This window comes from Schistocerca serialis, chromosome 3 (assembly GCF_023864345.2).
Source record: "Schistocerca serialis cubense isolate TAMUIC-IGC-003099 chromosome 3, iqSchSeri2.2, whole genome shotgun sequence".
Classification (NCBI taxonomy): domain Eukaryota; kingdom Metazoa; phylum Arthropoda; class Insecta; order Orthoptera; family Acrididae; genus Schistocerca; species Schistocerca serialis.
In genome coordinates this window covers 265,319,186-265,332,886 of record NC_064640.1, presented here as the reverse complement: position 1 = coordinate 265,332,886, position 13,701 = coordinate 265,319,186, and the positions used below count along the sequence as shown (strand labels likewise).

General features: G+C 39.9%; 1 protein-coding gene across 1 annotated transcript in view; it reads left to right on the top strand.

Moving 5' to 3' along the window:
* Positions 1-569: 569 nt before the first annotated feature.
* LOC126470041 (L-threonine ammonia-lyase) overlaps positions 570-13,701 on the top strand; it is a 217,972-nt gene continuing 204,840 nt past the window's right edge. The window contains exon 1 of the mRNA XM_050097537.1: positions 570-653. Coding sequence (XP_049953494.1) covers positions 609-653 — 45 coding nt within the window. The 5' untranslated portion in view covers positions 570-608. The remainder of the gene's footprint in view (positions 654-13,701) is intronic.

The following is a 13,701-nucleotide window of genomic DNA, read 5'->3' as shown; positions in this document are numbered from 1 at the left end:
CTCACGGACTCCGCGCTCTCCCGATGTTACACCATTTTGTTTCTTTTTGTAGGATTACGTCAAGGGTCGCGTGTACACAGTGCTAGTCATTGGCATTGCCACCATTCGCTTCATGCACGAATCAGTGAAGCAATCAGAACGATTGATGCTCCAATGCTGCTGCCTACATGGGCAGAACTCGAATATCGCTTTGTTGTTCTACGGGCGACGAGTGGCACATGCACTGAAATTCTTGCGTACCAGAAAGAAATTAAATGTTCGACAACAAATCACTAATAGTTTCCAGATTATAATTTATTGAAATGAGTGCGGGATTTTATGGACACCCTGTGTTTCTTCCACCTTCGAAGTTTGTCGGATATCAAGAGGAGCGGTGTTTGTGCCCAAAAGCGAGAAATCAGGAAGGCTAACATGCTAATAGTATAAACGGACGTTGACGTAGCTTTTTTTTCTAGCTGGTGCAGTACGAGAGTCTGGCGCCTTGATTTTTACGCTCACACGCATGCGCGGAAGCTGCGAACGACGGTATAAGTGCTCCGGTGGCGGGAGAAGGCCGCATTCCGCCTGTGGCCGTGGAGCTCGCCAGTTACTTAGTAGTGTCCACCAACATGGCAACCGAAGAGCACGCCGCTGCAGCCGCCGCGCCAGACAACGTAAGTGCTTGCGGTCTGTACTGTTAACGGTTCTGCGTCCATTTGAGAGACTCGCACCAAGCCGTTGAACTACACGAAGTTATTATCGTCCTTTAACAGAGAAAAGAACTCGGCGATCATCGCGCAGAATTATCTGACAAATGCCTACGTACAATGAGATGTAGTTGCTGTCGGGTGCTCTGTACAAGTCAATAAATTAATTAGCAGCAAAGTCTGATTTCGCAAGTAGGAATTTCTGGGGTCTTTCATAAAACAATAATTGCAATTCAAAATGAATCTCTTACTCTGCGCTGGAATCAAAGTGTGCAACTATTTAAAACTGTGTGTAGTATTAATAACCGCATTCAATATTGATGCTATTTTCCAGACACCTGCTCTGATAAGCTCAAAACTTTCAAAACACTGACCTACAATGTGCTGCAAATTTCTGCTTACTACAGATCATGACAAATCGTTATGTTCAGGACAATTCTAACTAAATTTAGGAAGGAAGGAAGACAAGAGTTTAAAATCCAGCTGACAGCGTGGTCATTAGAAACGGAAAATGATTATAGAGATCACAAACGGCTATAATTACTTAATGCATGCCGATGCATTGATAAAAATATAGATAACGTAAAAAAATGAAAGTTCGAAATCCCGATCCTCACACAACTGCAGTGAATTGTAAGCCCGTGCAAAGTTAGATTTGGATCGGACGTATTGGACATGACGACGCTGTGTTTCGTTCTTCATCAGTTAGATCTCCGAATCTGACATCCATGGATTTCCTTTCATGGGGTTATATGACAGACCTTGTGCATGTGAATCTTTACCAAAAACGATTCCTCAACTCAAAATATGTATTTATAATGCTCTCGCCAGGGCGACTCCACATATGCTTCAGAGTGTGTGACGTGAAATGGATTACCACTTAGATGATGTCTGTGTGGCCAAGGGGAGTCATGTAGAGCACCTATTAAAAAAAAAAGACCATTCTTTGACATTTTCTACAATTCTTATCGATGCATCGCTGTACATTAAATAGTTATATCCGTTTGTACTGGCTGTATTCATTTCGAGTTGCTCTATGACTAATTTACAAAATTATCGCAGTTGTTAAATAATGTCGTATTATTTGCTTTGGTTGTCTTGATGGAAGCTATTGATTGAGAAGAACGGGAAGAAAAGTGCTTTTGGAAATCACAGAAAAGCGATTGTATCTCTTCGGTGTTAATAATCCATTCTTCGGCGACATAGACCTCTTCTACCTGCGGTATCTACAACCCAAATCGCGCACTTTCACCGTAGGATGCAGACATACAAAAATTCGTTTCCCAGCATTTGCTGACAAATCCTCTGAATCTCCCTTCGTATAGCACTTACACGTAAAATCGACAAATGCGGAGCAATACTTTTACACGTTTCAATAAATGGAACGAAGGTTCAGGTTTAATGTCTCGCGGACGTCGCTAGAGACGAAATACGTGCTCAACTTAGATAGGGATGAGGCGCGATGCCCATGGTGGCCTTGCCAATGAACCATCCGACATTCTCTTTGGGGTATCTAGAATAAACACGGAAGACCTTAATGTGTATGTGTAGATGGGGATTTGAATCTCCTCTCTCCTGAATGCGAATTCAGTGAATTAAGGACTGCGTAGTGTTTTTCAATTTTTAGATACTTCAGTCCGGATGTGACACAACTGCAGACAGAACCTTTCACAAAATATGTCTGTCGTTTCTATTGTTTTCGATGTCGTAAAGTTTTTTATCAGATCTTGACAAAAATGGTGAATACAAATATCAACTCGATGTGTAATTTTGTATTTAATAAATACATTGCAAGATACTTTTACAGTAATCTTTTATCATGTAGGTCAGTAACGACAAGCTGCATTTTTTTTTCTTCGTTGCCACGGATGCACTTTTACATTATACTACTTGCTGTGTAAACCAGCCTTAGGGAGAAATTATATCGCTATGTGTGATATTTGCCAGGAATAGGGATTAATTCACGCGAGATATGCTACGAAATCCACCTGTTTAACTCATTGTACTACGTGAACTAGTCGATTTTTTGACAATTATCAAAAACAAAACCTTTTATCTGGTTAAACAGATTTTGAAAAGTAATGTTATCTTATAGTGCCGTTATCAGTTTTGTTGGGTAAGTCTTTTATCATCAGCTGTTTGCTTGCTATTTGATTTTAAAGCTGCTCAGAACTTACAACACGCATTCTGACCAAACTATTTCATTGTGAACAGCTTGTCAGCGAAGTGCTGTACTTATCTGGAAACGGCTGTAACTAAAGGAAGGAAGTTTCGCGTATCGGTGCCGAAAGTGCATAAAAAAAGGTAAAGGAAGATGGCATGAATGGCTGGGATAGCCCGAAGGGCAAGTTCACCTGCCTAATTTCAAAGGTTTATCCTATCCTCCACGCCTGCAGGTACCTTTCCTTCGCAAAGTATGAGAACTGTGTGAATAAGTGACCTGTTTAGTGTAGCGAATTGTAATGGTGTGAGTGCGTAGCATATCGTTTGTGATGGTCAGTCAAGGGAGAGGAAGAAGTTCGGTGCCGACACATAGCCTGCTTCTCACGAAGAGCACCAAGGGGCCCGCCAGGTTTAACGTCCCCATCCGAAGACGGATTACCATCAACACCGTCGGATGCCCCCATTTCATGAGACATTCCGAATAGGTTTGGAATTTAACTTAAGATATTGACGCAAGGACTGATGATCAGGGACCCCTCCTGTCATGTCTGCCGTAAAGGTAAAGGAAAAATAGTCAACATCACGCGGCGTGCCCGACTGGTCACCTATCCAAGTGCTGGCCATGTCTGGCGGTGCTCAACTTTGGTGATCTGGCGGGAAAGCGTGTAGCAACCTCGGCACGGCCGTCGGCGTCGGTCCATTCAAACTGTTCGCAAGTTCTAATAGTGAACCTGACCTGTTAATCGTGTTTATAACTGTAAAGCGCCAACACAACAGCTGTTATTTGTTTTGTCTCCCGTTGAAGTTTAGTAGCCAGGAAAGCAGTATCTGACCTACAAAACCACACACATTTTATTTTATAGTGTAGAAAATCTCAATTCAGTGTATCATGCTTTTGTAGAGTAAGATAGTCATAGCCGTCTGCAGTGACCTTGTCGTTGACGAGATTTTTAGTAGTACTTGGTGTAGTAGTAGTAGTACTTCTATTCATCGAGCCGGCATGTGTGGCCGAGCGGTTCTAGGCGCTTCAGTCCGGAACCGCGCGACCGCTACGGTCACAGGTTCGAATCCTGCCTCGGGCATGGATGTGTGTGATGTCCTTAGGTTAGTTAGGTTTAAGTAGTTCTAAGTTTTAGGGGACTGATGACCTCAGCTGTTAAGTCCCATAGTGCTCAGAGCCATTTGAACCATTGTTTATTCATCCGAGGAACACTTTTAGAAAGATGGTTGTATTATATACTTAGCTATATATATTTATACACTTAGCTATCTAGCTGATAAGGATGGTCGGACAGAGACTTGAGCACCCACCCTCGCGAACACAAAGCCAATCCGTTAGAAATAGCACAATATCGATAAATTTGTCTATAGTATACAATTGTGTTTTCTTTATACAGTATAGCAAATAAGTTATTTCTTAATGCAAAAAAAGGCTAGTGCTATACTTTTCATTCATTTCTCATCACCGATCATCGCACACATTACGCACATTATCAATGACATCCGGACAACGAAGATGAAGTTTTGTTTCCATTTTGTATACCCCAACTTTCCTTTTCCTTGCCTAAGAAACTGAGCTAGCATCGCTCCTTAATGGGTGAGATGTTGAACTCAAGAGGAGGATTAGATATTGGCATTATGCACTGGAGAGCGCTGTATGAGGTTTTCCCGAAAAAGAAACAAGTGAAAATTGAAATGGCAGAGGTGGTTGACTGTTATATAGGTGTGTTATATTTTTTACCAGACTCCTATTATTTATTTAAGTAATCCTTCACTGTGTAGGCAGTATTACTTAACACGTACTTTTTAACTGTTTTTTTTATTTTAAAAAATAGATTTGTTTTAGTAAGCCCCTTAAATAATTAAATATAAGTTCAGTTTAGATCTTATTCCATGGTCAGAGATAGACCTATTTTTGCATTAATTATTAAAGATTTTTTATATGCATAACTTACGACGTTCGAATCACGGATTTACTTCAGTTTTTGGGCAGCTTTAGCAGTCCATTAGGACAATATAACGTGCCAGTAGTGAGACGTACTACTTAGGCAATTTCGAGAAAATCGCAAGAGACAGTTTTCATGGCGAATATGTGCGGTGTGTTGCGTCTCTGAGCACAAGCTGGCGTCAGTAAAGTGTTCAGCAATCTAACTCCCTTCTCGGTGGATCGCAAGATGGAGGGAGTCCCGCTCATTTTGTGTTTTTTCTTGAATGTACATATTTTCTAACACTGCTCATATTGTTTCACAAGTATGACATTTGAAAGGTAATGTAACGAAAAAACACGTATATTTTCATGAACTTTGATACTATTCTCCGTGATTCTGATTTTCCAAAAATTCGCACTTACACCTTTCATTCTTGTTACATTAGCAAGGCCTCACCGCTACGCAAGTTAACTGCCGAATGAGAGCTGTCTCTGTGTCTATAGATCGAAGAGTCCAGTTGCAAAGCAGTTCTGGGCACCTGACCGGATTGCAGGTACACGGGATTTCGCAAATCACGTTAGGCATACGTGTTCATGGAACAATTTTTTCGTATCATCGTTTACTTGTCCATAGTTATAATACTTGTTGTAATAATTAAAACAGCCATATAAGGTGGAGATTCAATAAAAGTTCATGCAAATACACGTATATTTTATCATATTCCCTTTCCAATTGTCGTACATATGAAATAATATGACCAGCGTTGGAAAAAAATACATTTAAAAAACAAAACAATAAATATAAGTGAAAATCCACAGGCTACGGAGCTCGAATGCTAACTGCTTGACCGCCGCCACCTCGTGCTTAATCACAACGCACCAGTACACATTCGAAGCGCAGAACTTCTCTTGCAATGTTCTCGAAATTGTCTAAATACTACGCCTTAGTACTTGCACGTTGTGTCGCCCTAATAGACTGTTAAAAATGAACAAAATTTGATGTAAATCCGTGATCCGCACGTCGTGGCATTCCCTTGTTAGTAAATGTACTCGTATGGTGCTATTAAAATGTATGATGTTCTGAGCAGATCTTTCCAATGAACCCGGTTACCGACTTTGGTCCTATGGCCCTATCCCGTGGTCTGAAAACTATGTTCAAATTTTCTGCACTTTTCCCTAAATAGAACTTCACAACTTAGAATTAATGGCACTAGAAGGCAGTACATCTACATCTATATCTATACTCCGCAAGCCACCTTACGGAGTGTGGTGGAGGGTACTTCTGGTACCATTATATTTTTTTCTCCTTCCCTTTTCCGTTCAGGAACGGCGCGCGAGAAGAATAATTGTCGATACAGCTCCGTATGATCTCTAAAGCCGTTCATTTTCTCGTCGTGGTCATTGGGCGAGACGTATGAGGAAGGAAATCATTGTTACCGGACTCTTCGTGGCACTTAGGCTCTCGGAGTTTCAACAGTAAATTTCTCAGTGATGTAAAGCGCTTCTGTTGCAGCGTCTGCCCCTGGAGTTTGTTCAGTGTTGAGCACATGCCACGGCATAAGTGTAGAACTCACTGACTTGAATTCCACCGTGCTCTGAACGCTCAGGAACTACCTGGCTTGTGCATATGGCACGAGTGCCTCAACGTGGAACACGCGATCGCAGCGCGCTTCAGTGGTTGTTGTCGGTTTCTCTGGCTCGCGATTACAGTTTGTTTACAAAATGGACGATCAGCGCGCTCCAGTGGTTGTTGTCAGTTTCTCTGGCTCGCGATCACAGTTTGTTTACAAAATGGACGAGCAGCGCGCTCCAGTGGTTGTTGTCGGTTTCTCTGGCTCGCGATCACAGTTTGTTTACAAAATGCAGAAGCAGCGCGCTCCAGTGGTTGTTGCCGGTTTCTCTGGCTCGCGACCACAGTTTGTTTACAAAATGCATGAGCGTAAAATTCCTATGTTAGCTCTGTTACAGCGCATATAGTGTTCCTTGCCAGTAGGATAGTCATGTTGTTTACTCTGCATTATTCATAAACAGAAACAAAAATATCCAGGAACATGCTATACGGCAAAAAGGAAAGTCACATGTCCAGTCAGTAAGGACATCAGTTTATGAAGTTACATTAAAAATAGTGCGAAACAAAATGACAAAAGTCTCTCACATACGATAAAAATTCCTTCATCATTCTCACTTTTCAGTAAAACTCTAAGGTGATTCTTTTTTAATCACTGTTTTTATTGATGGAAGATGTGAAATACGAGACTTTAAGCAAAAAAGAACAAAATATCTTGCTGCAAGTAATACACGCTCTGTCGTAGATAAAGGTAATCGAACAAACACACTTCTGAGAGAGCGCGCACTTACATTTACATAGCATCGAATATTACAGAATATACTTCTATTAACTTAAGAAGAAAGTCTCTGAACGTATTAGAGACGCGAAGACAAGAAGATAAAGGGCTATAGTGAGAGGCAAACCAGCTACACAGCCACACATCGATTGGTGTCTCTACTCCTTGTGGTATGCTCTACTTCTGCAATATCCGCCTTTCTCTTGTGTGTTACTATCTTTTGAAGGCTTTAATAGCAGATATGTTATTGACTGAAATTTAATTGTAACAGATCGTACCAAGAAAAACGTATTTTTGATGGATCTTCAGTGTGTCTTTGCCCTGAAACGGCACTCTTTCGTAACACGCAAATTACAATTCGAAAATTCTTTAATCAGCACTATGATGTTTCCTGGCATTTTATTACAACAAATGTGCAAGAGACAGACGGATTTTCGAGATATTCTTAATTTGCTGATGCTTTAAAGTGGTATTTATTCATAGGACGTAGGTTATAATATAAAACCCACCAAATATGGACTCCCACTGAAAGCCAATATGGCCTCTCCAAAACAGTACTGAAAAGAGATGGCGTACGTGTGACTTAGGTGGCGTTCTTCCGTCTCATTGGTCTACGCTCAAAAGAACGTTCAGAATTTCTGTCGTGCTTGATATTACTCTACAGTCTGCACTTTCTAAAAGACTCTTCGATGTGCTTTTTCCAGGCTATGACGCCAGAAATTGTGCACTCCCAACTTTGACGCTCCTGCCCACGGTTCGTGTGAAGACAGCTTAATGATCTCGCGCTGAGTAAGAGATGGCGTGACGAAACGCACCGCTCTTCGTTGGATCTTCTATCAATGCTACTTGGCAAGAGTACCCATACTGATGAACAATACTCAAGAATCGACCGAATGAGTTTTTTGTTAGCCATTTTTTTGGTGGATGAATTATATTTCGTTAAGATCCTCCCAATGTATATGAGCCTAGCATCCGCTTTTCCTGCTATTTGTTAGTGTGTTTGTACCACTTTAGGCTGTTCTCGATAGATACTGCTAGGTATTTTACGGCAGTTATTGTTTCCAGTGATTTTTGCCCAATAGTTTATTCGAACAGGGGTAGATAGCTTCGTATTTTTATGAGCAACACGTTACATTTATGGGGTCAAGTGCCATTCCCTGTACCATTCGTCAGCCCTCTGTAGGTCTTCTTGGATTTCGCTACTCTTCTGGTGTTGCAACCATCCTACAAACTGACTGACACCCACTGACGAAGGTGTCTAAAGGCATAACATACTGATGATATACTGTTTGCTCTTTCTGTGTGTGTTCATGCTATTGCAACTGACAATCAATATTCATTCCTAAGTAATTTATCTTAAACCGTGATCTTACTTCCTTTTCTTTCCAGGTAGTCACTGTCACATCTAGCTCGTTTATTTGTTGTTTCTCGTGAGTTACGTCAACGAATGAGAAGTATAGGAGCTCTATAAATTTTGACTTGTTGCTGTGGGTGTAACACGTGGTTCTTTGGGAGAACTGAGGTACGTAGATTTCTGGAAAACACGGTGATTCCCTGTCTTCCCTGTTTTTTTCTGAGTCTGCTACAGGAAAAGGTTATCAGATTTCTCATCAATCCGCTATGAGAACGTCACGCTCTACAGTGACAGAAAAAAAACTACTATCTAGGAACAACTCTGATGTTAGCATTGTAACGCGTTACAAAGAATACTGCAAAATATTGAAGGACGTAATCGAGAAATCTAAGCAGCTTTATTATGAGAAAAACATAATTACATCAGGCAACAAAATAAAAACTACATGGAATATAGTGAAGAAAGAGACATGTGGGGCCAGAAAGGAGAGGGACAGATAGCTCTAAAAATGAATGAGACATTAGTTACAAGTACATGTAGTGTTGTAAACCTCTTAAACAAGTACTTTGTTTCTGTTATTGACAGTTTGGGGTTATTGGATTCGGTAATCCAATGAGGATGCAAATCAGGTTTGCTTTAAATATGCTCTATGAAGGTCGTGAGTATTACTTACCTCTGAAATTGGATGTGATGAGTTAATAATTGTATTTTATTGTACTGTATGGAACTGGGACCTAGAAACGACGGAGAGGCTTCCTCCCCGCCGTAGCCCTCAGTGGTTCAGAACCCTACAACAGGCTACAGCAGTCCACTCACCTCACCGCCGCCCCACACCGAACCCAGGGTTATTGTGCGGTTCGGCCCCCATTGGAACCCCTCCCCCCCCCTACAGTACCTACAGAACAGACAGCATATATATTACATCTGTACACGTGACTGTCTTGATAATTTCAGTGCACCTTACATCAGGTTCCGAGCCTCTTGCCGGAATATAGGACTCGCTGCGAGCAAGTAGGTGTATGCACAGTGACGCTATTAGAGTGTGACGAGCTAAGGATTTGTGTCGGACGGGATGCGTGTGTAGTTGCTGAGGCGGGTAAGGCAAGCCCTCGCGTTAAGCAGAAGATCTGGATTCGAGTCCCGGCCCGGCACAAATTTTCAGCTTTCACCGTAAAATTATTTCGATGCCCGGTTGCGGCTGGCGTTGGCCTTTCCTTCGAAACTTGATGTAATATACTGCCGCTGTATCAAGTATTTGTTACGTCGGACATATCCGATAGGACACACACACACACACACACACACACACACACACACATATATATATATATATATATATATATATATATATATATAAGCGTTACTGTGCGCCAGGTGACGTGTGTATTGTACTGGGAAAACGTTCCAGTTGTTGCAGCTAAATAATCTTCCTAGATTTATTACGGTGCGATTGTTTCTCGCCGGTTCTAGGCGCTTCGGTCCGAAAACGCGTTGCTGCCACGGTCGCAGGTTCGAATCCTGCCTCGGGCATGGATGTGTGTTTATGTCCTTAGGTTAGTTAGATTTAAGTAGTTCTAAGTGTAGGGGACTGATGACCTCAGATATAAAGTCCCTTAGTGCTTAGAGCCATTTGAACCATTTTTGGTTGTTTCTCAAGAAGTCTATGTTCACGTCTCTAATTACGACGAAGTACTCGTATTGACATGGAAATGAATTTATCCCGACTGGCGAGATATCAGTGTGCTGATTCTTGTTGGCTTGTAAAAACGTCATGAGTTAAGCACTTCTGGCTCTGTGGAAAAGTGCCCCCTCTTGTGACCCTCGCCCCCCCCCTCCCCTCTTTGCGGACGTCTATGATCCCAGGAGATGAACGGGAAGGTTATGCACTTTCAATAAATTTAACAAACACAAAATACCTAATATTCACTGTTGTGGCCAAGTGCTGTCACAACTGAAATCTAACAGACATTTTTACTGAAGCTGGTCCAACAGTCGCTGTAAAGATATTCATCAATAGTAAAAGTAGTTGCCTATCAAAAATTCTTTCAGACTCTGTTTAAACTGTGCTTTATCTGAAACCATGTTTTTAAAGATTGCTGGCAATTTATTGAAAATGTGTGTTCCTGAATATTGGACCCCTTTCTGCACCAAGGTAAATGATTTTAGATCTTTATGTAGATTGTTCTAATTCCTAGTATTGATACTATATATTGAGCCATTGGTTCGAAACAGAGACGTATCATTTGCAACAAATTTCATACGGGAATAAGTATACTGAGAAGCAGTCGTTAGAATTCCCATTTCCTTGAACAGGTTTGTATATGATGCTCTCGAATTTACATCGCAAATAAATTTTATTGCACCCTTTTGCACTCTAAAAAATTTTGCTCGATTTTTATGAGCTACCTCAGAATATTATCCCATACGACATAATAGAGTGAAAGTAAGGAAAGTCTGCAAGTTTTTTTTTTATATTGATATCTCCTACATCTGACACCATTCACACTGCAAATACAGACTCCTTTAGACGCTTCAGAAATTCTGTGTTATGCCCTTCCCAACCGAATTTATTATCGAGTTGTAATCCCAGAAGTTTAACACCATCCCCAACTCTTCTATCTGCATGTCTTCATATGCTATACCCAAGCTGCGAGAAAATCTCTTACAGGTTGTGAGCTGCATATAGTGAGTCTTTTCAAAGTCTGACAGTGAATTAGCTTTAAATAATTTATTAATGTCAGTGACACTTTGATTAGCAGCTATTTATAAATCTTTATTTGAATTACTATTTATTGCAATGCTTATATCATCTCCAAACAAAATAAACTTATCATCTGGCAAAGTAACAGACGAGAGGTCATTAACGTACACAAGAAAAAGCAATGGAACCAAGATGGAACCTTGAGGAACACCACATGTAAATAACTCCCAATCAGATGAAGACTGATAGCTTACTCCACATGTATTTCGCAACGACATACTTTGTTTTAGTTAGGTAGGACAGCATGACTCTCAGTGACACCATAATGCTCTAATTTACTTATTAGAATGCTGTGGTTTACATAGTCAAAGGATTCTGAAAGGTCACAGAAAATTCCAGTAGCCTCTAATTTGCTATCTGTTGAATTAACTACATTCTCACTGCACATGTATATAACTTTCTCTATTCAGAACCCTTAAGGAACAAAAACTGTGACTTAGACAATATATTATTTGCAGTCAGATTCTTAAGAAGACGCTTGAACACAACCTTTTTGAATATTTTTGAAAAAGCCGGCAGAAGTGAAATTGGAAAAAACACATTGATGATCTGCTGAAACGGTTAGGTTCAGCTACTTATGCTGTTAGGATTATTGCAAACATTGGTGATAAAAATATCAGTAAATTAGCCTACAATGCCCATTTTCATTCACTGCTTTCATATGGCATCATATTTTGCGGTAATTCATTATTAAGAGAAAAAGTATTCAATGCACAAAAGCGTGTAATCAGAATAATAGCTAGAGCCAACCCAAGATCACCTTTCAGATATTTGTTTAAGGAACTCAGGACATTCACAGTTTGACGATATTTCTTTATCCCTCTTCTTGTAAAAAGGCGTAACTTCAGCATATTTCAGCCAGTCTGGAAATATTCCACTGATAAGAAATTGATCACACAAATAACTCAAGACAGAAATCAACTTGCATGAACAACTTTGATTAACTTCATTGATACGTTATCATAATCACTAGAATACTTTGATTTTAAGGATTTTATGATAGAAGGTGCTTCTCTGGGAGAAGAGAGTGTCATTTCCATTTTACTGAAGTTATTTTTAGAGAATGGTCTCAGATATTCCATTCCACTCTTTACCGAATCCAATAACCCCAAACTGTCAATAACAGAAACAAAGTACTTGTTTAAGAGGTTTACAACACTACATGTACTTGTAACTAATGTCTCATTCATTTTTAGAGCTATCTGTCCCTCTCCTTTCTGGCCCCACATGTCTCTTTCTTCACTATATTCCATATAGTTTTTATTTTGTTGCCTGATGTAATTATGTTTTTCTCATAATAAAGCTGCTTAGATTTCTCGATTACGTCCTTCAATATTTTGCAGTATTCTTTGTAACACGTTACAATGCTAACATCAGAGTTGTTCCTAGATAGTAGATAAAACTTCCCTTTTGTCTCGAACATCAACCATTGGGATATATTGTGATCTCTCAAAGGCTTTTGACTGTGTGAATCGTATAGTTCTTCCAATAAGCTTAAGTATCGTGGTATGAATGGGACAGTGCACAAATGGAACTCATATTTAACTGGAAGAATGCAGAAGGTTGAAATTAACAGTACAGATAGTCTGCAAAAATCAGCAGAGTCTTCTAACTGGGGAGTTATCAACAATGGTTTCCAACAGGGCTCAGTCTAGGGTCCCTCATTGTTCTTAATATACAGTATATTAATGACTTACCACTCTGTGTTCATGAAGATGCAAAGTTAGTTTTTTTTTGCTGATGATTCAAGCATAGTAATCAGACACATCAAACAAGAATTAGCAGAAGAAACTGTAAATATTGTCTTTTAAAAATTATTATGTGGATCTTTGCAAGTGGACTCTTACTAAATTTTGAGAAAACACAGTATATACAATTCTGTGCAGAAACTGGCTCAACACCGTTGATAAAGACTTTGAACACAAGTTTGTAGCTAAGGCAGAACATTGAAAATTTCTGGGCGTGTGCCTTGGTGAGAAATTGAATTGGAAAAATCACACTGATGATCTGCTGAAACGGTTAGGTTCAGCTACTGATGCTGTTAGGATTATTGCAAACATTGGCGATAAAAATATCAGTAAATTAGCCTACAATGCCCATTTTCATTCACTGTTTTCGTATGAAATCATATTTTGGGGTAATTCATCATTCGTGTAATCAGAATAATAGCTAGCGCCAACCCAAGATGACCTCGCAGACATTTGTTTAAGGAACTCAGGGGATTCACAGTACCTTCGCAATACATATATTCGCTTACGGAATTTGTTATTAATATCCCATACCAGTTCAAAAATAATAGATAAGTACATAGTTACAACGCTAGAAGAAAGGATGATCTTCATTATTCTGTGTTAAATTTAACTTTGCTGTAGAAATGAGTGAATTATGCTGTCGCAAAAATCTTTGGTCATAAGCCAAAGAGCATTAAAAGTGTGACAGATAGCCAACCAACATTTAAAAACAAA